At 40.2% G+C, this 23,607-nt stretch overlaps 1 protein-coding gene across 3 annotated transcripts in view; it reads right to left on the bottom strand.

The window, feature by feature from the left end:
* LOC150079816 (ras-specific guanine nucleotide-releasing factor 2-like) overlaps positions 1–23,607 on the bottom strand; it is a 303,084-nt gene that overhangs the window by 115,291 nt on the left and 164,186 nt on the right. For all 3 annotated transcript variants that reach the window (XM_090383592.1, XM_090383594.1, XM_090383593.1), the window contains exons 9-10: positions 14,718–14,828; positions 2,767–2,884 (exon numbers count right to left, since the gene is read on the bottom strand). In XM_090383592.1, coding sequence (XP_090239718.1) covers positions 2,767–2,884; positions 14,718–14,828 — 229 coding nt within the window. The remainder of the gene's footprint in view (positions 1–2,766; positions 2,885–14,717; positions 14,829–23,607) is intronic.

Genomic DNA, 23,607 nt, shown 5'->3' with positions numbered 1-23,607 from the left:
TAAAAAAATAATAATAAAATAAAAAATAAATAAAAAGGAAATTAAACCTATCATCCTATGCGCTTCCCTTACCCGAAAGTACTATCCAAATGACCTTTGAATTTCTCCAAACTGTCGGCCTCTACCACCCATGAAGGCAACTTATTCCAGTAATTTATAACTCGCTGGCTAAAATAGAACTTCCTGCAGTCCAATCTAAACATTTCCCCCCGTAACTTGAATTTATGTCCCCTAGTTCTAGCATCATTTATAATCTTGAAATCTTATGATGTGGTTACAAAGGAACTGGATGCAAAAAATAATTTTGATATCATATATTTGGATTTCAGGAAAGCTTTTGATACTGTTGCACATGGAAAACTGCTGTAAACCTTGGAGCTGAATGGTATTAAGGGTAAATTGCTACAATGGATAAAAGGATGGTTGAGTGGGAGAAGACAGAGGTGGTAAGCAATGGGTGCTGCTCTTCATGGACATTATTATTTGTGGACATGTTATTAGTGGAGTCCCACAGGGTTCAGCGTTGGGTCCACTGTTGTTTTGTATATTTATCAATGATATTGATGAAGGTATATCAGGCTTAATGTCGAAGTTTGCAGATGATACAAAGGTTGGCAGGGTTGTTAATGACAGTAATGGCAGTGTGCTACTGCAACAGGATCTATAAAATTTGGGCAGATGGGCTGAGAAGTGGCAAATGAAGTTTAACATTGAAAAATGTAAAGTACTGCATATGGGTAGAAGTAACCCCAGAAAAACATACCAACTGTGTGGTACTACACTTAAGGTGGTAGAAAATGAAAAAGACCTGGGAGTAATTGTGCAGTCAGATATGAAGGTTTCTGAGCAATGGAGACAGGCTGCCAGGGCAGGTCATGGGGTTTTGTCAATGATATATAGGAATTTTGCTAGCAGGGAAAAGGAGGTGATTGTCCCTCTGTATAAGGCAATGGTCAGGCCACGCCTTGAGTACTGCGTACAGGTCTGGAGGCCTCATTTTAGGAAGGATGTAGATTTACTTGAGCGTGTACAGAGAAGAGCAAGAAGCTTGGTGAAGGGAATGAAGGGATCCTCTTACCAAGAGAGGCTTAAGTTCTGCAAATTGCAATGGCTGGAGACTAGGCACCTGCGCTGTGATCAGATTGAGGTGTATAAGGCCTTGAATGGGTTGAGCACGCTGAATTCTGATGGGATTCTTCCACTTGTTCAGATTACAAACCTAAGGGGGCATAAATTAAAATTATGGGAAGACAGATGTAGAATAGATGTGGGGAAATTTGCTTTTAGCCAGCGGGTGGTTAATTGCTGGAACAAACTGCTATCTGTCGTTGTGGAAGTTGATAGGTTAAATAAATTTAAGGAGGAACTGGACAAACATTTAGAGGGAATGGTTGTGTAAATTTTTTTTTTTTTTTTTTTTTTTTTTTGGCTGATGCTACATATGCTCATACACTTGCTTTCTTGCATCACATGCCACTACTACTACCTCACTGTTAGGAAAGTTGGACTGGAGAAAGTCATGTTTCAAAGAGAGGAAGTCAAAGAGTTTCAAGTGATTAGTAAAGTTGGGGGAACGACATGGGCAATAGATGAATTTGACAGAATAGGGTGGAGAGATTTTAATACAGAGAAAGCGAAAAGAGACGATTCCAAATTACTAATCTCCGATAACTGAGATTCTGTCAGAAAAAGTAAATGGGGCAGACCATAAAGGAAAATTTACATAATCGAGATTGGAACTGTGACCAGGTACATTTGTGTTAAGCATGCGTTTCTATTAAGATGCTGGCTAGTCTGATCAAATCAGCAAGAGTTCTTCTGAAGTCAGTCGAATGAAAATTTTAATTTCAACAATAAAGTTCGAAGGATCTATTGTATACAGAAATATATTGATGGTTACAAGTTTAACTGGCAAGAAAGCAGACAGCAATAATTCTAAAGGGACTGTCTATTTGCATTCAAATTCCTAATCACCTCGAACCCAGCAATGTTTTTTTTTAACTTATGAAATCGATTCAATAATGAGGAAGGCCAACTGTCATCTCTGCATGTGGTCCCCTTTTACCTAAGCAGATTCTCCGGGTCAGTATAGTGGTTTTGCCATTTGTTATTCGTTTTAAGAAGCCTGGGTTCAAATCCCGCTACAGACTCCAGAAATTCCTAAATGCATCTTCAATCGGGCTGTAGTTAGCCAATCACAGAAGGAAAAGAGTAGGGTTTCCGCCCATGATTTGTCCCAGATTTTTCATTCCTTGCAACATGCAAACTTACTTAGGTCATTAAATTACATAACCTTCCAGTTATTCTCAGAACTTATCACGGCGCTTTGTATATTTACAAAATCTACTGCCTTTACATCAACCCCACACTTCCCTTCTGCCTTACTGTCAACCATCATAAGGATGGCCGACGATTAAATTCTTCTGCAACTTTAGCTTTCAAAAAATAAAAGATTCAACTGAAGACCTCTGTGCTATATCAATAAACAAACTGATATGTATTTTATTCGAGCAAATCTGTCCATTTTATTATGGTAGCTTGGCTTACTAGCTAGTGGAGGTATTAGTTAGGCATCTTCTATATCTATAAACATCGAAGAAGCTCCTCAATGCAATGGATGCTGTTGAGTTCAGTTCTTGGACCTCAATAGAAACTAGCGTTACGCTACTGACCAAGTCAATAGGAATTATTTTAGCTCTATGTAAAGTAAAGTAAGCAGAATTTTTTTAAAAATTCATTGTAGATTTTTCAGCTCAAAATACTTACCCTGCCTGATGAATACTTGGTTCACGTCCAAGAGAATATCACAGCCACCGATTATCATCCGTTCCGTTGCTAGATTTTTTCGAATATTTTCTGTCTCGCTAACTTCATCGTGCATTTGCTGGAAATAAAAGGAAAGATACTGCTGAGTATTATGAAAAAATGTAATAATAAATACTTAATATCTAGATACCTAACGCCTAATATCAAATATATACATACTAATTAAACCAATAAAATGTACATGCTGAAGAAACCAGCCATTCTCAGCCCAACCACTCTACAATTTTCAACCCAGTTCTTGATAAATCCCTATACTTACTGTCTCAACAAATTACGATCTGGTGGGGAATGTCTCTGATGGAAGTTTGAAGTTCAATAACCATCTTGACGTTCTCCTCCTCAATGCACCCACGACACGAGTGTATTGCAAGAGAGAATTCGCAATATATGTGACAAAGTTACAACCACTAATTATATCATGACAATCTACCTGCCACATCTGTATGCAGCAGAAATATGAACATCTGCGGCTTCCATCACTATTAAACCAATCTTAGCAGCAGGATACTGGCTCTCAAAATGGGAAACTGCAAAAACAGGTTTCCTCTTCAACTTCGAATAACATAATTGGCAGTTGACTTCCCAGTATTACACCTATCCGTGTTCATCGCGTCTGCGCGGGTAGCACAGGCTATAATCACCGTCCTCCCCACATCGGGTGGAAAAGGTTCGCTTTCAATCTCGTCAATAACACCAGGACTCTTTTTTTTAACTCCGTGGCAGAATTAATCAGTCTCAGGTGTAGACAGCAAGGTTTTCGTCCCTGGAAAATGGTGCTTTTTCTCCAAAAAATAGGCAAATTGACTAGGGAACACACGCAATGGATACACATGGGCATATAAGTTACTTCTTGGATGGTCCTAATATGATGATTTTTTTTTTATCCTTTTTCACAAGAAGCGCAGTCTTCTGGATGAACACTTTGTCAAGGACAAAGCATACAGGAATTAAATTCGACACTAGATTTTCCGTCTATCAAGCCCATGTCCATTCACATAGTGATCAACCTACAGCTGTAAAAGCTGAATTTAAAAATATTTCCCAAAACAGAAACTTGATCAGCTTCCGAAGTACCACAGTGGCTCTTGAGAAAACGCGTCGGTAACTGTATTGCCTAACTTGTATACCTTTGTGTATAGCACAGTTGGTATAATCACCGTCCTCCCCACACCTCGTGGAAAAGACAGGAGTTCGAATCCCGTAAATGACTAGTAGGACATTTTATGAATCTTTTTCACAACATGAACGAGTTTATCAGCATCAGGGTAGCTTGATTTTTCTGAAGCTCGGGTTTTTCGTCCAGCAAACGCCAAATCGACCACAGAACACACGCAATTTATAGACAATATATATGGTGCAATATAGCTTTAGTCACTGATGCGCTTAAAACTCTACAACAACAACGACAGTAATATGAATGCATCATCCGTTAGAGAAGTTAATGAGATCATCATTAAAATTTAATGAGCAAATATAGACCACTAAGTTCGACTTCAGCACAAGGGACTATAATATGTGGTAAAGAGAAGATGACGGACAGGGACCATTAACACAAGTCCAAGGGATTCTGATCAGTATCTGTGATTAGGGATATAATGCAGCACCACTCTTTAGGAAAGGTATCCTTAGTGGATCACAGCATGAGTTCGTGAAGGGAAAGCCTTGCTTGATCAACTTAGTTAATTATTATGACAAAGTCATTAATTAACTAATGCCAATTATACCTACTCCTGACACGTGTATGACGGATATAGTTTATTCCCAAATCACAGGGATGACCAGCCACTTATAGCAATATATTGTGTATGCCATACCAGGAGTCAACGGACCCGTGGTGAGACAGGTGGTGTGAATATTCAGGAGGGATAGAATGATTTGATTAATGTTGTCTCTTCCCATGCCTTTATAATTCCAAATCCAGTTATTGGACTTTGTATTACCACTAGTTAAGAAAAAAATTGAATATTTCTTAACAGTAATAACTCCTTTGACCTTATTGGTTAGAGGAGTTATTACTGTTATATAATCACACCAATCAGTCACCGCGCAGTTATCTAATATTTGGGAAAAAAGAGACTAAGGCCAAAAGCAATTCATGAGGATATGCTTACAACACTGTGCAAGTGAACATTTGCATCGTTTTCAAGCAGATCCAGAAATTTTCATTGCAATGTTTGTGATCATGGATGAGACGGAGGTGAATCACTTTCAACGACAGAGGCGGACAAAGGAGAAGTCCAAACAGTAGAAATACATCTCTCCTCACCCCTTCCAAAGAAAGCCAAGTCCATTCCATCTGCTGGCAAGATGATGATGACATTGGTTTTAGGGATGTTGATAGCGTGTTGCTAGCGAATTGCCTTCAGAAAGGCCAAAAACTCACAGGGGCAGACCTTGTGAAGAGTTTGCGTGAACACGTGAAAGACAAACGCCGAGGAATACTCAGAAAAGGAGCCATTTTCCAACAGGACAAGCGCCTGCTCAAATGTCTGTCACTATCATGGTTGCACTGCATGAGTGCGGCTTTGGAATCTTGGACTATTCTCCATGTTCAGAAGATCTAGCTCCATCGGAATTTTTTAACAATTTCCTAAAAATGAAAAAATACCTGGTTGGCACCAATTATTGTAGTGTATGAAACTCGTCAAATCAACCCTTCATATTCAGTTTCGAACTTTCCAAACACCTCTCATGTATGGGAAAGTAGTTCGATGCAAAGCCGAGATTATTATTAGCTATATGGTGCAAGGAAGCCTGTGGCTTATGCTGCACCAGCCAAAAAAAAATTCCCGAGTTATTATTATTATTATTATTATTATTATTAATATCCATATGATGCAAGGAAGCCTGAGGCTTATGCTGCACCAGGAAAAAAAAAAAAAATGTTCCCGAGTAACCCTGAGAGAGAGAGAGAGAGAGAGAGAGAGAGAGAGAGAGAGAGAGAGAGAGAGAGAGAGTCAAAAGTAGAAGGGAATCACCAAGAAAGAGAAGAATGATGATATCCAGCTCAGGACCCTGGGTGTGCCAAGCCCATACGTTACCCAGAGAGAGAGAGAGAGAGAGCGAGAGAGAGAGAGAGAGAGAGAGAGAGAGAGAGAGAGAGAGAGAGAGAGAGAGAGAGAGTCATAAGTAAAAGGAAATCACCAAGAAAGAGAAGAATGATGATATCCAGCTCAGGACCCTGGGTGTGCCAAGCCCATACTCACCAGATGTGAGCCCCTGGGGTTGATTAGTGATTTTTCGGCACACTGTGGACTTTAAAATTCACATCAAATAACAATTATACAGAAAATATATTGAGCCAAATAAATTAACATCATTCTGCATTAAAATACATAATAATACTAATTTACTTTTAATCTTATATAATAAATTCGCACTATGGTTCATTGGAGGTTGTATCATTATTTTAAAACGTTGATTTCGAATATTTCTATTTCTTGCCGGTAGATGGAGCCAGACTACTTTACAGCATCAGTAGCAGGATCCATCGTAAAAGTCCTAAAAGCAATTTATCTGTATAGTAACAAAAATAAATAAATAAAAGAAACGCCTATTAATATAAATTACTCTTTTCATTCTGCATTAATTCCAAATTTAATATTACTTAAATTAACAATTTGTTTAACTATTAATTTAACTAATTAACCTCATAATAAATATTTCGTTTCTCATTTCTGCATAATCGAAAAATTTATCCAGAAGTATTAAGCATTCATTAGGCATTCATTAGTCATTTATTAGTTTGTACAAATGAAATTAAGTCCAGCTTAAACTAAAAATATTGATAATTTCAAATTAATAATATTTAACATGAATCTTTCAAATTTTATTTCAAAAATGCGAATAATTTCGTAAATATACACTGAGTGATCACCGAATTATGACAACCTACATAATATTGTGTTTGGGCACCGTTCGTACAGATAACAACTGCTCTTCGTCTAGCCATTGACTCCAATAGATGCCTGAGGCCGTCCATAGGGTTCTACAGTCATGTTACTTGCAAGGCTTTCCACAATGTCGGAATAGAACGGTTCCATACGCCTCGTTTCCCGTTCCAAAACATAACAGTAGTAGTATCTTTATTGTATAGTTACAACAAAATACGACATACAATATTCCATCACAGTCCACAGATGCTCAATTGGATTCAGGTCTGGCGAATTTGAAAGCCAGTCAAAATGGGTGAAAACTTCAATGTGTTCCTCGAACTACTTGCTCACAGTGCGGGCCAGTTGACATGGCGCATTATCGTCTTGGAAGATACTGTTTCTGTCCGGGTAAAAATGCAGCATGGCAGGATGAACAAGGTCTCCTAACAGCTGCCGATAGACTTCACCAGGTGAAACTTTGGTCCATACGCACCAGGAATCGTAGTTTTCGCCAGCAAAACGTGCCCCATATTAAGCAATCACTGCCACCTGCCTGGACAGTGGGCAGAGTGCATAGATCCATGGACTCGTGTTGCATACGCCACATATAAAGGTATTTGTCGGTGTATTGCACCAGGTGTTTGGACTCGTCCGAGCAGCACACTCCTTTCCAGTCCTCCATTGTCCAACCACAGCATTGGCCCTCGACGATGATGCAAAATGACAATGCACACGCACAAGTCTGTGCATTGTCATTTTGGATGTCACTCTTGCATTCACCATATTGTTATGCGATGTCAACTGTCACACAGTGACCTGCCGTTGAGCCCGTACAACGTGCTGTATCCTTTGCCCACCACTAACATCCACTTTGCATAATCCTTTTCAGTTCTGTCGGCGGAAGGTGGTTTGACCAGTTCGACATCATTCTTTGTACACCTTAACGACAGTGGGCTGTGAGCAACGAACAAGACTTAACGTTTTCGATACGGTACCCCACACTGTACCATGCCCTTTGGATAGCTTTACTATGTCTCATAACAGTTACTTTATCACTTTTGACTTGCACGACCAGATACAAATTACCACTGCTCTAGAGTACGAAGTTGTTCGGCTGTTTATACAGCGAGCTATATAGCATAGTCCATTACGAATGGGGGTAGTCATAATTCAGAGATCATTGAGCGTATAGTATTGCAGAACAGCCTTCCGTGAACCACGGTCTCTGAACGATACGAAAAACAGCTTGGTGAACTTACCATAAACTGGATTTTTGTATCAAGTACTTCAAGAAATTTTGCTCTTTTTAAGCACTTGATATTAATCACACGAACCCTAAAATTGATGACTAACCCTTATTCGTATTATCATAACCTTCAACGCTTTTATTCTGCACTAAACTACACGACTGACATTTCAGGAAGTAAAGGTTATTGAGTTTAGGGAGCAATTGGGTGTCATAGGTACTACGCTACCATCCATCTTCTCGAGGATCTCGCATGTCGATCGTCAGGTTTCCATTAGGTTGTGCCGATCCTGTATGTCATGTTGTTATTGTTGTTGTTTTAAGAGCATCAGCGACTAAGGTCATATTGCTCCGTGAATAGTGTCTGTAAATTGAGTGTTCTGAGGTCGGTTTTCTGTTTGCTGGATGAAAAACCGAAGTTTCCTAGTGAAAACCATGCTACCCTCGCCTGAGACTACTTATATATCATGAGTTCAGAAAAAGTAGTGATGTTCCGAGCAAACAGGCTGTTTCGAAAGCGGTAACTTTTTCGTTAACAATCGTCACTGACTTGGAGATGGCTGATGGTATCCGGATGACTTTATTAAGCCACTGGAAGATCCAGTATTCAATGTTCAAAAAAAATTTCACTGCACATGCAGCTCAGGTGGTGGAGGAATATCTTGAAACTGAAGATATTCCGACTGCCGTGGACAGCACGCACACCAGACTTAATCTGATTGAACATGTGTGGGATTTAGCGATAGGCAACTCCTCGGTCGCTTGGTGAGCTAAGGTCTGCACTGGTGGAAGAATAGGATTTGTTGCCACAGAATCTTACAGACACATTTGTATTGATCATGGTTCACCGCTGACAGGCCTGTTTAGCCGTTGGAGCAGATCATACGCAGTACTGATACCGTGTGACCATATTTTAAAGATTCTTGTATGGAGTTCTGTAATGAGATCTTTTTATTCTTATACAAACCGTGTAAATGTCCTTTATACCTGTCCGGAGTTTCTCGCTGTGCCTTAATTCATCGTTATTCTACGATAAACCATCATACGAAATTTTACCCCGCCACATTGCAAGCTGAGCGAGTTACACCACTTTTTTTACTTCTTCTGTTAATTTTGTCGAGCAGTGTATCATATCTGTCATATAAATTGAGTTGGCCTTGCATTAGAACACCGTCTTGGAAAGGATTGGTCAGTGACGCTCGTGAAGGCCGAAAGTCGGGAATGGCTGATAGTAAATTGCGATATGCACACAAACGTGGCGATCAGTTTTTGAGTGTCTGCGAGGAACAATGGATCCGAATCCAGATCTCTCTGACTTCTGACGTGTAATGATTATAGGGGCAAGAAGATGTGCAGGTGCCACTATCTCGACTACAGCCAATATGGTTAAGTACACCCGTTCTGTGGTGTCACGAATCAACTGTGACTAGCTCAACAATGGCTGAACAACCAGTCAAAGGTCACACGTAGGATAGCCACGTGTGGTCGACGCTCTTCGTGAGCATCGTGTGTCACGCTTCGTAACACAGCACAGTAGCCCAGCTAAAATCTTAGTACAGCGAGGAACAGCAATACCCATATCCACATGGATTAGTGTTCAGTGTTACAGGTCAAGCAGCTGAACACGGTGCAGATGGGCAAATGCCTAGGACCACACACACACACACACACACACACACACACACACACACACACACACACACACACACACTAGGAGCGCCGTGTTGTGCTGGGTTATGTTAGTCTGTTGTTCCTCTGACCTCTTAGCCGTGGGTCTTTGGAAAATCCATGTCCTCCCATTGCTTCTCCACTACCACGAGGAGGTGGGACAGGAAATAAAGTGTAAAGTTTGTGGCCGGAGCGAACCCTGGCGTCACCTGAACTTCCTGAGAGGGTTTCCTAAAAAAAATCTGAAGCTTTTTCTGGGAAAGAGCGCGTGGAAAACAGTTCTAGGTTGGAAGATATTGAAGGTGAAGTAGATGGATGACAGGAAGAAGTCCACCAGGAACATAGAAGATTGGAGGTTAGAAGGAGCATCCCTGCAGAGGCAACCCATCCTACACAGGGACGGGACTGTTAAGAAAAGCAACCGTGTTTAGGTAGTCGGGCTCACTAGGCGAAGCGTTGCAATGGAAGCGGGATTGGGCAATGCCCTGGGTATTTAGGAGGATTCAAGTCATAGGGGGAGAGAGCCATATGTAGGGGGAGGACAGTCACTATCTGGCTATTGTGTAATGTCCAAAAATACCACACTGGCCAGACCAACTGAAACCAGTGTCAGCATCCCAAGCCTTGCTACCCACGGAGGTCAGCATAGGCAGTGGATGGAATATCCACACTGGGTATATTCTCAAACTGCAGTCATGTTTGGTGGGGGGGGGGAAGGGTGCCTATCAGCAAGAAAAGTAGACAACACACTTCAGTCACACGTCTATCATTATACAAGTATATAGGCAAAGACGGAATTCGAACTCAGGTCTTTTCCACGTGAGGAGGACGGCGATCCTACCAACTGTACTACCCACATGGATTAAGCGCCAGACATCAGAAGATATATGTTATGGCAGCCAACGGCCGTCACTGATACCGCGCTGACTACGAGACACAAGAAACTGCGCCTTTCATGGGCATGTCCGCACGAAACTGAACCGTTGACATACTGAAATCTGTCGCCTGCTCTGATGAATCCCGTTTCCAAACCTATGGTGCTGATGGGCGCACATTTGGAGAGAGCAATATGAGGCTATAGCACCTGGATGTCCTATTAGTGGTCAAGCTGGAGGCGGTGCTGTTGTGTTTAGTCAAACGCTCGGTTGAAACGCCTACCTTTCGGTCATAAATATCTTTTATTGCAGGCAGTGATTGGATACATGCTTGCCTGATGCAATGTTACCCACAACAGCGACAATGCTAGGGGTTTCACATTAAATAACTAATACAGGTAAAATTACATAAGACAATAAACGTATAATTACGTATTTTACATTTAAAATTGATATTAACATGGGAAATGAAAACATATGAAAAGACGATGGCAGTCACTCGGTTGAAGACGAAAGCTGGTCCCTGATGATGCGTCTTCTATACGATTTGTCCTTTATGAACTTTTTGTAGTCCACATCTATCTCCTGGACGTTGTGGAGCATCTCCATGGGCAGGAATCTATCCCCTATTCTCAGCCTCCACGCCACAGACTGCAGAGAGGGGAGGGCTCTTAAGGGTTTTGGGGGGATCTTCCAATTGCACATCTGCCAAAAATTTGGCGTATTGACTTCCCCCGCTATCATTTTAATTGACACAAGCAAGCGGAGGTCAAATATCCGTTTGGAGACTTTTCTGTAGTTTAGTAGTTGGATGATATCTGAAGTATGTGTGAGTGGGGGCAGTTTATGTTTGAAGAGGACCCACCGAAGAAGCCAGTACTCATCAGATGCAATGATTTTTAGCGTGGTTTTCGTTGCCGACGCCCAGATTTCTGACCTGTAGGTGATGACTGGCTGCAGAAACCGGTATATGTATTGGAGCGTGTACTCAGGCTCTGTGACATGAAGGAGGTGTTGTTTGGCAAGCCATCTTGCCCTGCATACCTTGTTATTAATGTCTGCAACATGGTGTTTGAAACTGAGTTTAGGGTCGAATATAACGCCGAGATCTTTGTGCTTGATGACTGGGGTGATGGGGTTTCCGTGGATTTCCAGGTTTAGTTGCGTTGGGTTTGATTTGAGGGAAAATACCATTTGTGCAGATTTTTTTGGATTTATTTTAAGAGAGAACTGTGCCAAGTATGCAATCAGATTCTTAAGGCTGTTGATAATGGTTTCAGAAACAGAATCGGGGCGGGCGGTCCCGTTGATCCGATAGAGGAGCTTCAAGTCGTCTGCATAACTGATAAATTCTGTTTGCTGACACAGGAATGGGTGGATGGCAGCCGTAAAGAGGAGCCCTGAGAGAACTCCGCCCTGGGGTACACCTACACTAACTTTCCTTGTGAAAGATTTTTTATTCACAGTCAGGTGAAGGACCCTGGTCGTAAGTAGCGACTTCAAGAATTCCAGTATATTGCCTTTTATTTGGTATCCATCCTCACAAAGTTGCAGGAGGGGCTGGATGTCTATGCTGTCGAATGCAGACTGGAGATCCAGATACACAATTGCCATCTCAGCCCTATCTTGTAATGCCCCCAGAATGGTGTTGGTGGTTTGCAGTAGGTTGGTAGTAGTGGACCTGCGTTTCAAGGCATAGTGAATGTATGGTGATTCACATGACAGAACCTGGTTGGTTAGGATGGGAAGAAGGCACTTCTCCATGACTTTGAGGAGACATGAGGCTTTCATTATTGGCCTGAATTGTGAAATTGATGTCGCTCCTTGTGTTTTGGGGATTGGTCGGACAATATATTGATTCCAGGCTGTTGGGAAACTTTGCGTTGTGAGGATTCCATTGAAGATACCTAGGAGTGCATCAATGATGAATACACTAACGTTCTTAAGAATGAATTGTGGGACCCCATCATATCCAGTGCAAGATGTTGGTGGGATATCATTGATGGCCTGGATAAGCTCTCTTTTTGTGATGATGATGGAAGCGAGGACATCTCGCTGACAACTGTTGTGAATGCTCTTAAAGTCTGACGCTGACTTTGGCTTAAATCTTGTGATGTAGTCTAGCCATTCAATTGGATTAAGTTGTTGAGGGAATTCGTCATGCCTTGGCTTAAACGGTGCTTTCCCGATCTTGATTGTTTTGTCGATATAGGCTTTAATGGCTTCAGATTTGCTTCTATTGAACTGGGCGCGGGCTCTTGAGTATGCAATTCTGTCTAGTGGGTCTAATTTTTCTTTCCATTTTGCATGTAGGCGTTGTTTATTCTGAAATTTAAGGCTGAGATCTTGGGTCCACCATGCTTTGCTTCGACAGGAGATTGAAACTGTTTTTGATGCTGCAGTTCGAGCAATAGACTGCAGCCAGCAGGTAAGAAAGTGCAGCCCGAGCTGTGGATGACATTGGGTTAGGGCTTCCCAAGGAAAAATGGATGCTGCAAAGCAGCATTTCTCTGGATTGAGGAGAGAAGGGCTAATCACTGTCTTCTTAACTGGTGCTGGGTGTTGCCAGGATGTCCTGTAAGTGATTGGAAGAATGAGGGCTACTGGTAGATGGTCTGACATGAAGGCTGTTTCCGGTTGGCTGTCTACGGTGAGGGTGTCTGTTGCAAATATTAGGTCTAACAGGTTAGCGCCTCTGGTAGGGGAAAAATTCTGGAGGGTCAGACCTACTGAAGCCAGATTAGAAGATAACAATTTGCGAAGAGTGTGTTGGCCTGAGCTGATATTAAAGTCTCCACACACTAGTAATGTTGCTTTAGGGTGGCATTGATTAATGATCCAGTTAGAAATCTCTTGTAAAGTGTTCTTTACTGTGGGAGGGGGGATGTAGACTGTGCACACGTCAAGTCTGTGGCCTTGAATACTGAGTGAGACTCTTGCAGCTTCAAACAGTTCTGTTTTTAGAGTGGCTGAGCTAGTCAGTGAGAATTTTTGGGTGTTGTAGAGAATGCCTACGCCACCACCAGTCGTCCGTTCCCTGGAGGCAAAAATGCCCGAGAAGCAAGTGGGTTGAGAGAATGCGAGGTCTTCTTCATTGGGGGACAGCCATGTCTCTGTGATACAGATGATGTCATACAACCCTGACAAGAGAAGAATTTCCATTGTCTGAAGTTTATTTCTCAGACTTCTAGTATTTTGATAGAAAATTGTGCACATTAAGGAAGTTTGGATGTATGTCCTTGTTGGAGCTCTGATGGCCTTCATCACTCGTCTATCGTTCGTTCTGGAGGTAGTTCTCACTTCAATCTTCATATGTCTTCCCTCAGGCGTTAGTGGCGGGAGATCATGTCGCTGGAAAGCTTCTGTGAGAGAGTTTGAACCTTTAAGGTCTTGTTCGGTATAACAGGAATGTTCTTCCCCAACCTTAGACTTAGTGGCGAGTCTGAGTCTTAAATAAATAAATAAATTTTCTGTTTATACTCCGGCACGACAACCAAGTCAGTAGAGTTTACAATAAATCGTCAATACAAATATTTATCGTATTTAGTGGTCACGGGCTTGAACCCCGGTCCACTCAAGGAACGCGTGCTATGCACTCTCGCTCCTGACCACTGGGCTACGTCAGCCCTACCTCATTGCCGACCAAGCACGCCTCTTCACGATTACAGCGCATCCTAACAATTCCTGCGTCTATCAACAAAACAACACACTATAACAAAAGGCTCCGTAGATTGCTAACTTGTTTCAGGAACATGACAATGAAAATTCCGCCCTTCCATGGCCGCACAGTTCATTGATGTCAACCTAAATGAGAGCATGTTTGGGACCTACTAGAAATGGATATCCGCTGCTACTTTCATCCACCAATATGCGTGCATTAGTGGACACGTTGTGCAACTCATGGGTTGCACTACCACAGAACATCCTGCAACACCTTGTGGAGTTCAAGTCAAGAAGTTTAGGGCTGTATTACTGGCAATTTCATCCACAAGACAATGTGCGTGCATTAGTGGACACGTTGTGCAACTCATCGGTTGCACAACGGCCTGGAACACCTTGTGGAGTTCAAGTCAAGAAGCTTAGGGCTGTATTACTGGCAATACTTACTTAGCTCAGCGGCATTTATTTGGCATTTTTTTAGTAACAGATCAAAGGACAACCTTTTCACTAATTAAACAAATAATAGCTTGCAGGATGACAAGGTTTGTTATTGTGTACATCACTTACCCTCGATAGTTCTTCCAGCTTTGTTCTAGCGACTTCGAGACTTCTCCTTTCTACATGATTGTGAGGTGTATGTGCTAGAAGCTCGTGAAGCGTTATAATATAACGTGGAACCTATAAAAAAAACAGATATACATTTACAGATAAATGTATGAACATTTTTTTTTTTTTCAGGAGGAGTTTCATCATTAAAATATCCTCTACTGGAAAAGAATGTCTCGCAAAACCCTCTAGTTAAGCATAATGCTGTGTCAATGTCGAAATATTAGATAAAAATAGAAATACTCAAAACAAGTTAAAAATGGATATTTTATTCTTATGCTTTTATAATTCTTTTTGTTCAATCCACGTATAATTCAGTATTTTTGTATTCATATATCATTTTGTGATATATCGCAAAATTCTTCGAAATGGTAATATTTTAACAAAAGATTATTATCGAGAATCTCCATCATAACTGCAAAATTCCAGTTTTAAAGCCTGACCTGTGTATTTTTGTTGTCGTTGTAGGGTTTTAGGAGCATCAGCGACTAAAGCCATATTTCTCTGTGTAAATTGCAAATGTTCTGTTGTTCATTTTCTGTTTGCTGGATGAAAAACTCGATTTTCTGGGGAAAAAACCATGCCCTTGCTGAGACCGACTAACTCGGCCACGTTATGAAAAAGGCTCATAAAATTTCCTCGCGTCATCGATGGGATTCGAACTCGGGTCTTTTCCACTCGGTGTGAAGAGGACGGCTCACCTACCAACCATGCTACCCACGAGGGCGAAGTATTAGTTAAGTCATCAGATGCAGACTGTGTACGGATATCAGAAATATGATGCACCTCAGACGTAGGGGATGCGAAATTTGAATACGGTGAGTACAATGTGTAAAATAAGGATGGGGAAGAAGTTATGTTCCGATTAACAAGCACACAGAATCTAACACAGTGCATCTGATTGATGTGGGTGGCTAATGTAATGTTGAGTCAGTCTGGGGACACATACGTACTTGGAAATCGAAAATGAGAGGAGGAGTCGGCTATAGGCCAAATTACTTGAAAACTGTTATGAATATCTATACAGTCAAATGGAATGGGAGTAAATCAGAATGTTATACAATAGGTCACGTTCCATAAACTGACTACAAATTATGGGTTGGTCACTCCCACTGTCCAAGTCTCAGAATTCATGCCTTGTGGGTAGCACAGTTGGTAGGATCGCCGTATTCACTAAATCAGGTGGAGAAGACCTAAGTTCGAGTCCCGTCGATGTCGGAAGGAATATTTATGGGTCTTTTTCACAATGTGGCTGAATTAGTCGGCCTCACACGAGCATATCATGGGTTTTCTTCCCGGAAACAAGGGTCTTCGTCCAGCAAACGCCAAATCGACCAGAACACTCGCAATTTACAGATAACATTCACGGCCCATTATGGACTTAGTCACTAATGCTTCTAAAACTCTACTACAATAAAAAATATTTTTTTTCACCAAGACGCAGAATTCAACGTATACAAAACAAAAATTCTCATAAACCTAGATAATTTTATTAAAAAAATTCTCTGAACGACTTACTTTTTTAACAAAAAACATCCACTCTATAACGAAAGAATGAACTTCATGGGCAGTCTCCTGAGGTAAATTTTTCGGTGATTTTACATTCCTAAACCACCTCTTTCAGTGAACATAAAATTATCTTGCAAATGCCATTGCTTTAAATTGAGTTACAGAGATCAGCCACTAGACTGACAGGTTGCAAGTAACAACCACGGTTTCTTGTCACGATTTTGCAATGGAGCAACAAACGAATATCAAATTTAAACTGTGAAAATTTGCAATAACAAAGTATGAAATATTAAAAATTGTTAATGGTGATGAAATGTTAGGTCATATCAGTGTGTTTGAATGGTATAAGCCTTATACCATTCAAACACATGTAAGAAAAAAGTAGACCTCACGTCCGTCTTTGGACCGCTTATAGTATAAGCGGTTCAAAGACGGACGTGAAGGTGTTCGCGATTCACCAAGAAATGGGTGTCCATCAACCTCTCGAAATGAGAACAGTTGCAAAAGTTCTGGAAACTGATGAGTCGGAGATGAATATGGAGACGATTCATCAAATTCGGCATGAAGATTTAGGGAAACTGAAGGTCTGTGCAAAATTTGTGCCTCACAGACTCACGGATGAGCAGAAGTAACTTACAGAGTCATCATGGGAAGACTTCATCCAGACTTTTCAAGGCATTTATAATTTCCTCGACTGTATTGTCATTGGAGATGGTGTTTTAGTACGACCCAAAGACAAAACGTCAAAACATGCAGTAGACCTCAAAATCATCACCAAGGCTCAAAAAAGGATCTTTTACGGAAGTTCAGGATCAAGACGCTACTGATCATGTTTTTCGACAAATAGGGTGATTCATAAGGAATTTTTACCTGGAGGGAAGAGAGTCAATGCTAAGTTCTACGTACAGGTGCTTCAAGGACTATCGAAGCGCAATACCCGAGTGAGGCTGAAACTCCGAGAGCAAGGCAGCTCGTTCTTGTTGCACAACAATGTCCTCGCCCATTCCACACTTGTGAAGATATTTCTGATGAAACATGGCATTGTACCGCTCAACCATCCACCCTACTCTCCCGAGCTAGCATCAGGAGAGTTCTTCCTCTTTCCTAAGGTGAAATCTGCCGCAAAGGAAAGAGATTTCGAGATGTTGAGGACACAAAGAAAAACGTAACCGTCGAGCTGAACAACATCTCATTGGACGCCTTCTTTAACTCTTTTCAGAAACTTTTATAGCGGTGGAATAAGTGCATTCAGTCAGGTGGAGATTACTTTGAATAGAAATAAAACTATTCTGAGCTCCTTCACTTTGTTTTCTTTTTATTGCACCAGTCCGGAAACTTTATTACCACACCTTTTATGTGATTCAAATAGAACAGTAATCCTTCCACAGTTGAAAGTTTTAAGAGTGGTAAGCAAATACGTCATCTTACAACAATAGCAAACAGTCTTAATGAAACCTAAAATGATAAACACAGAAGAAAACGGGTCGGAAATAACGGATCTGCAGCTTTGGCCTTATTCTTAAAAAAAATAAAGAGACAACTAAAAAAATAAAGAGGCAGTTTAAAGAGACAACTAGTTAACTATCCTTTAAATTTCTGACTGATTATTTATTGTGGAGATTTTTAAGGATATTATACACAGTTATAAAGCACTTAGAAAATATTCATGAACAGTATGACCACCTCAATTAATACAAGGTGATTCAAAATTCGGGCAATTATCAATAAGGAAAATTCATTAACTCTTTTGCTATCAGTTATGAAACGAAGTAATTAATAACTATAATGTTCATAAGCAATTATAAAAAAATAAAATAAATACTGAAAATGTCTACCTTCTTGAAAACATACGCTGACTCTTCATTATTTGATGACACCTTTTGGAATATATGAATGTCTGGTTTCGCAGTTTCATTCTGTATATTGGCTTTCAGTTACTCCAATGTTTGGGAATTGTTTCTACACTTTTTCTTTCAACAATCAACACATACAATAATTTGGCGACATTAAATCTAGGTGATCGGGAGTGTGTCACAAATTTTCAGAAATAAGACGCTCAGCAAAGGTGTTTCTCAGCACTATACGGTATTTCATTGCATGTTTGTCAATTCGCCCCATCTTGCTGAAACCAATCTTCATCGTTGTCAACTACAGCAATGAACTAGGCCCTCCTGGGTACACGGTAGAATCGCCGTCCTCCCCATACTAGGTGGGAAAGACCTGAGTTCGAATCCCGTCGACGATGTGAGGAATTTTTATGGGCCATTTTCACAACGTGTCCCAGTTAGTTGGTCCCAGTACTACTACTGCAGTAAACTGGTATATTAAATCCCGGTATACGTTTCTGTCAACTGTGTTATCGAAGAAGAGAGGTCCAATCACTAGGTGACGTGAAACTACACCGCACTCTGAATTTTTTTAAGGATGCACTAATAAAAACATGAGGATTTTTCACTACTCCACATCCTGTTGTCTTGGCTATTGTCGTAACCACTCGAGTGGAAAAATGTCGAATCGAGTGGAAAAATGTCGAAAAAAAAACTCGAGTGGTTGAATTTACTCTTCAATTAATAAAGGCGTTAAAAGTGACAATAATGAATTTTTTTTATCGAGTTTTTAATTTCGTTGTTGTTGTAAGAGGGTTTTAGGAGCATCAGCAAAGGCCATATTGCTCCGTATATAATTGCGGTTCTGAGGTCGATTTTGCTTTCTGGATGAAAAAAACCATACTACCCTCGCCTGAGACCGACTAACTAAGCCACGTTATGAAAAAGGACCATAAAAATTCCTCCCATCATCGACAGGACTCGAACTCAGGTCTTTTCAACCTGGTGTGGGGAGGACGGCGCTCATAACAACTGTGGCACTCACGAGGGCTCGTAACGGTGAACAAACCGGTATGACCAACCCTTGTCCTTCACGTGGAGGAATACGAATGCTGCCCGCCGATTTAGTTTTGTATGAATTACGTGTGGTCAAAATGACAAAAATTAGCTCTTTCGTTTTGGGGTGCATGAATTTTAAATCAACCTGTATAAGCAGTTAAAATTGGTTAAATTTACTGAGGTGTTCACCTAATGAACTGAAAAGATGGTCATTTGCGGATCGCCATGTAATTAGTAGTTGAGATGACTCTATTCTTGATTAGCTCACTGAAACCGCTTTACTATCCAAGTAAGTTCAAGGGCTCACATCTGGTGAGTATGGGCTTGGCACACCCAGGGTCCTGAGCTGGATATCATCATTCTTCTCTTTTTTGGTGATTCCCTTCTACTGCTGACTTTTGTTCTCCCTCTCTCTCTCTCAAGGGAACTAAGAATTTTTTTTTTTTAGCTGGTGCAGCAAAAACCTCAGGCTTCCTTGCACCACTTGGCTAATAATAATAAGTTGGTCGGAAAATGTTTTGATATTTGCGACTGATACTGTCAGCAAATGCAGTGGTCTTTTTAATTTTCACAAGTGAAACGTATCAACCAATTTCCTATTTAGAAATATCGACTGATATAGTCGGATTTCATCTTTTTGTTTCCTGAGAAGTGAGGAGTGTTAATCATTTCCAGCAACCGTTCCCCTCTTCCACTAACAAGTGTCTTAAATTACACACCCTGAAGACTTTTTTTTTTTTACTTTTGCAAATTGAGTTCATGGACTTATTTTAATTTGTGTTTTAATCTGTACCGATTACTGCAGTACTGAAAGAGAAAAAAACATTCAACAAAAAAGAACGCGTACACCACGGATAAGAAGTGGTAGTTTAATCTCTCCTGATAATAAAATCTTTCAGTTGCTTTCTTTCATTTCGTGGTGGGAGGACTCGCTAAGGTAATAAATAAGGCACGTTTGGGTTTGATACGTATAAATCTTCGACTGCACAGTGATAAAATTCCAATAACTCTGCCTTCCTGATGCCAATAAACTCTGTCCGCATTGGAGCGGGTGGTTACTAAAGTACATTAAAATCTCTTCTGATTCTTTCAAAGAAAGGGCGGAATGGTGGAAATAAAATTAAGAGATAAATAGCAAATGAATTCAAAATCTCAATAAGACACGTAAGAAAATTTTAAATCAATCAGTTCCACACGACTTACTATGGTATCAATCACAATAGGATTAAATTCTGAATTTCTAAAGTTCGTATGAGGTAAAAACTCATTAATATACGATTTAAATGGAACAGCATCCTTCCCACAGTTCGATGTTTCAACAGGAGCTAAGTAAATTTTCGTTTTATAACTACTGAATATTCCTTAGAAATAATAATTGGAATCAACCATTATTCGGAATTTATTATGCATAAATCTTCGTGTGAAATATCGATCATGTTTTTTGCATAGTTATTGTAACTAAGTACCATCTTTTATCAACTAGGTACCAGAAATTTTTCCACTTTTTACTATTTTCTATTTTTTTCAAATAGTTGAAAACGTGAATTGAACCACTTTTTAAAAAAAAAAGGAAAAAACCCGAGCAGCGGGCTTTTGAAAATACCTTATTTGCATATTAATGGCTTAACTCCAAAGAAATTCATGCTAATATGATGGAAACAGTTGGTGATATTGGTGGTGTATCTTATTATAAAATAAAATATTTGGTTGCGGAATTTATGAGGCGTGATTAAAAAGTTCGGAGACAATGTTTGGGAAATGATGACGTTTACCAGCAATTCGGATGAATCTCTTTTCAAGTAGTCTCCTTGAACTTCTGGAACTATTCCTAATAGACCTCTTTCAAAATTGCTAACAGTTCCTCTGTCGCGTTCTGAATAATTTCCTCAATGAAATCTGTGACCTTTCAAAGGATGGAATGATGGCCCAGTAAACAAAAAAAAAAAAAAAAATCAGGGGACTAAATCCCACGTGTTTCACAATAAATCCCTGAATGGAAAGCATCGAGTGTGCAAGAGCGTTATCATGATATTCGGCCATTTTCTCAGTACAGCATTACACAATCGCCGTAGAACTGCTTTGTTATGTTCCTGGTTCACTGTTTGACAAATCCATATGGGACAAAATTCATAATGAACATTGCCCTGCAGGTAAAAAAAAAATATATATACGATAAATATGATTTAACATTCGATTGACATTGTCTTGCTTGTTTAAAGCATTGGAGAAGAGTGTCTTCCATTGGGAGGACTGGGCCTTTGTTTCCAAAAGTCATAGTCGTTCACCCACGATTCGTCACCAGCAATGATGGTAGAAACAGAGCGTAGATCACCAGCAGCACACTGACGAAGATTCTGATATGTGAGAACTCATTGCTATGTTCATCAGTGAAAATGCGAGATACAACCTTCGCTGAATGGCGTCACATTCCCGAATCCTGTATACAAATTGATTGACGTATCCCATAAGAAATACCAATTTCACTAGCAACTTCGCGTATAGTTAAACGTCGATCATTCCCGATGAAGTCACGAACACCAGCGACTAAATCACTAGGCTTTGAAGTTGAAGGGTGGCCAGAGTGTGGACCATCTTTGACGGACAACTGATCATCTTTGAACTTGGCCAACCACTGAAAAACGAATGACATATGGCATCTTCTCCAAAACTGTGTTTAAGGTGTCGTGCATTCCTGCTGCACTTGTCCGTAATTTGAAAGCAAATTTTCATGCGAATGCGTGTTGAAGTAAAATTGTTCATTTTATAATGCTTCTAAGCACCTTGCTGCTGCTGCTGTTGTTGTTGTTATTGCAGGATGATAGGTCCATTAGAGACTTACTTCATATTGAACCTTATGTACTATGTCTGTAGACTGCCTATCTGTATTATGTGTGTTTTGTGGTCGATTGTCCTGTTTTCTGGAGAGGAAACACAAGTTTCCGGGGGAAAAAAACACTCAATCCTCGCTTGAGACGGACTAACTTACCCTGTTATGAAAAACAGTCCATAAAAAGATTAATGCACTTATCCCTTTCAAATTACATTTCTTTCAACCAATTTTCAGTAAAACGAACAAACAGAATTCAAAGGGCACTAAATCTAGAAAATGAGTGGGATTGAGAAAACTTAGTTGAAACCCACAATCACTGATCGCATTCATTGCAGTGTGCGTGTGAGGCATCTCCTGAGGACAACTAATTCATCTTTTGGCAACCAATCCGCACCTTTCGATTTTTATCTTTTTTTAATTTAGATATTGTTCCCCTATGAGGGTATTCCCCTTTTCAAGGAAGTCTACCATTATTGTTCCTTTTCTATCCCAGAATACAGAGGGAAACAGCAAAAATGTCAGACTTCTCCTAAAATTCCCTGTCAGTCGATCGAATAATTTCTTTAATACGAACATGAAAAAATCCACGAAAAATCGGTCCAATTTCAAGTGGAAAATCCGGTGCATAGACTAGGTGCCATAAGCTTTTCAGCATTCTATCCTGAACAATCTCAATGACTATGATGAAAAGCAATATAACCATGATGCACTGTGATGTTTTTATTACAATAAAATATGATTTGGATGCATAAACCAACTGATATTTCAGTTCGTACAGCAGTCATCCTTCACTGAATATCGTCATCTGTTTGGTAAAAATTCAAATTTCAATTTCTGTTGCGTACCTGTAATAACAAAAACTTAAGTCATACAGAGGGTGTACAAAATAATGGAAACATTTTTAATAAGTTACAGGCATGTACCCATATAGTGTTGGGCCACCCGTTGCTTTAAAAACAGCTTGTATTTTATGTGGAATCGATTCAAATGACTCTTCGCCTGTCTTAAGAGGAACATTGAACCATTCTTCATGGAGGAACGTTTCAAGCTCTGAGTGATGAAAGTAGAGATCTGCACCTCATTCTTCTCTCCAAATATACCCACAGTGGCGCAATAACGATTAGGTATGATGATTGTGCAGGCCATGGAGGATGCTTAGTCTCAGTTTCATGCTCTCCCAAAGCAAGACTGGACACAACTGGCTGTGCATAAAGGAGCATTATCATCTTTGGAATACGGTATACAGTAGTTTATGGAAAACAATGTTGGCACCACAATATGAACCTGGTCACTCAGAATGTCAAGGTAAACAGTGGCAGTAATTCGTTCGTTCAGAGTGGTGATAGGATCGAAAGAATACCAATATATTGCTGCCAAAACCAATATTGCTCCTAGTCCATGTTTGACGATTAGTACAAGACAATCAGAATGATGCGCTTCCTTTGGCATTCGCAAAACGTAAACTCTCCATGATGTTGGAAAAGCGTGAACGATGATTCATCTGTAAGCATCACATTTCCAATTTGCTCTTTATACCACTACATCCTCTTTCTAGCATTACCATATCATTAACGAGTGGCTAGGCAATAGTGGCTCTGCCATAAATTTAAGCTTTATGAAGTTCTCG

Source organism: Mastigoproctus giganteus, chromosome 10, assembly GCF_048544385.1.
Source record: "Mastigoproctus giganteus isolate SK-2022 chromosome 10, ASM4854438v1, whole genome shotgun sequence".
Lineage (NCBI taxonomy): Eukaryota > Metazoa > Arthropoda > Arachnida > Uropygi > Thelyphonidae > Mastigoproctus > Mastigoproctus giganteus.
Note: the sequence above shows the minus strand (reverse complement) of the source record. Positions and strands in the feature narration are given on the sequence as shown.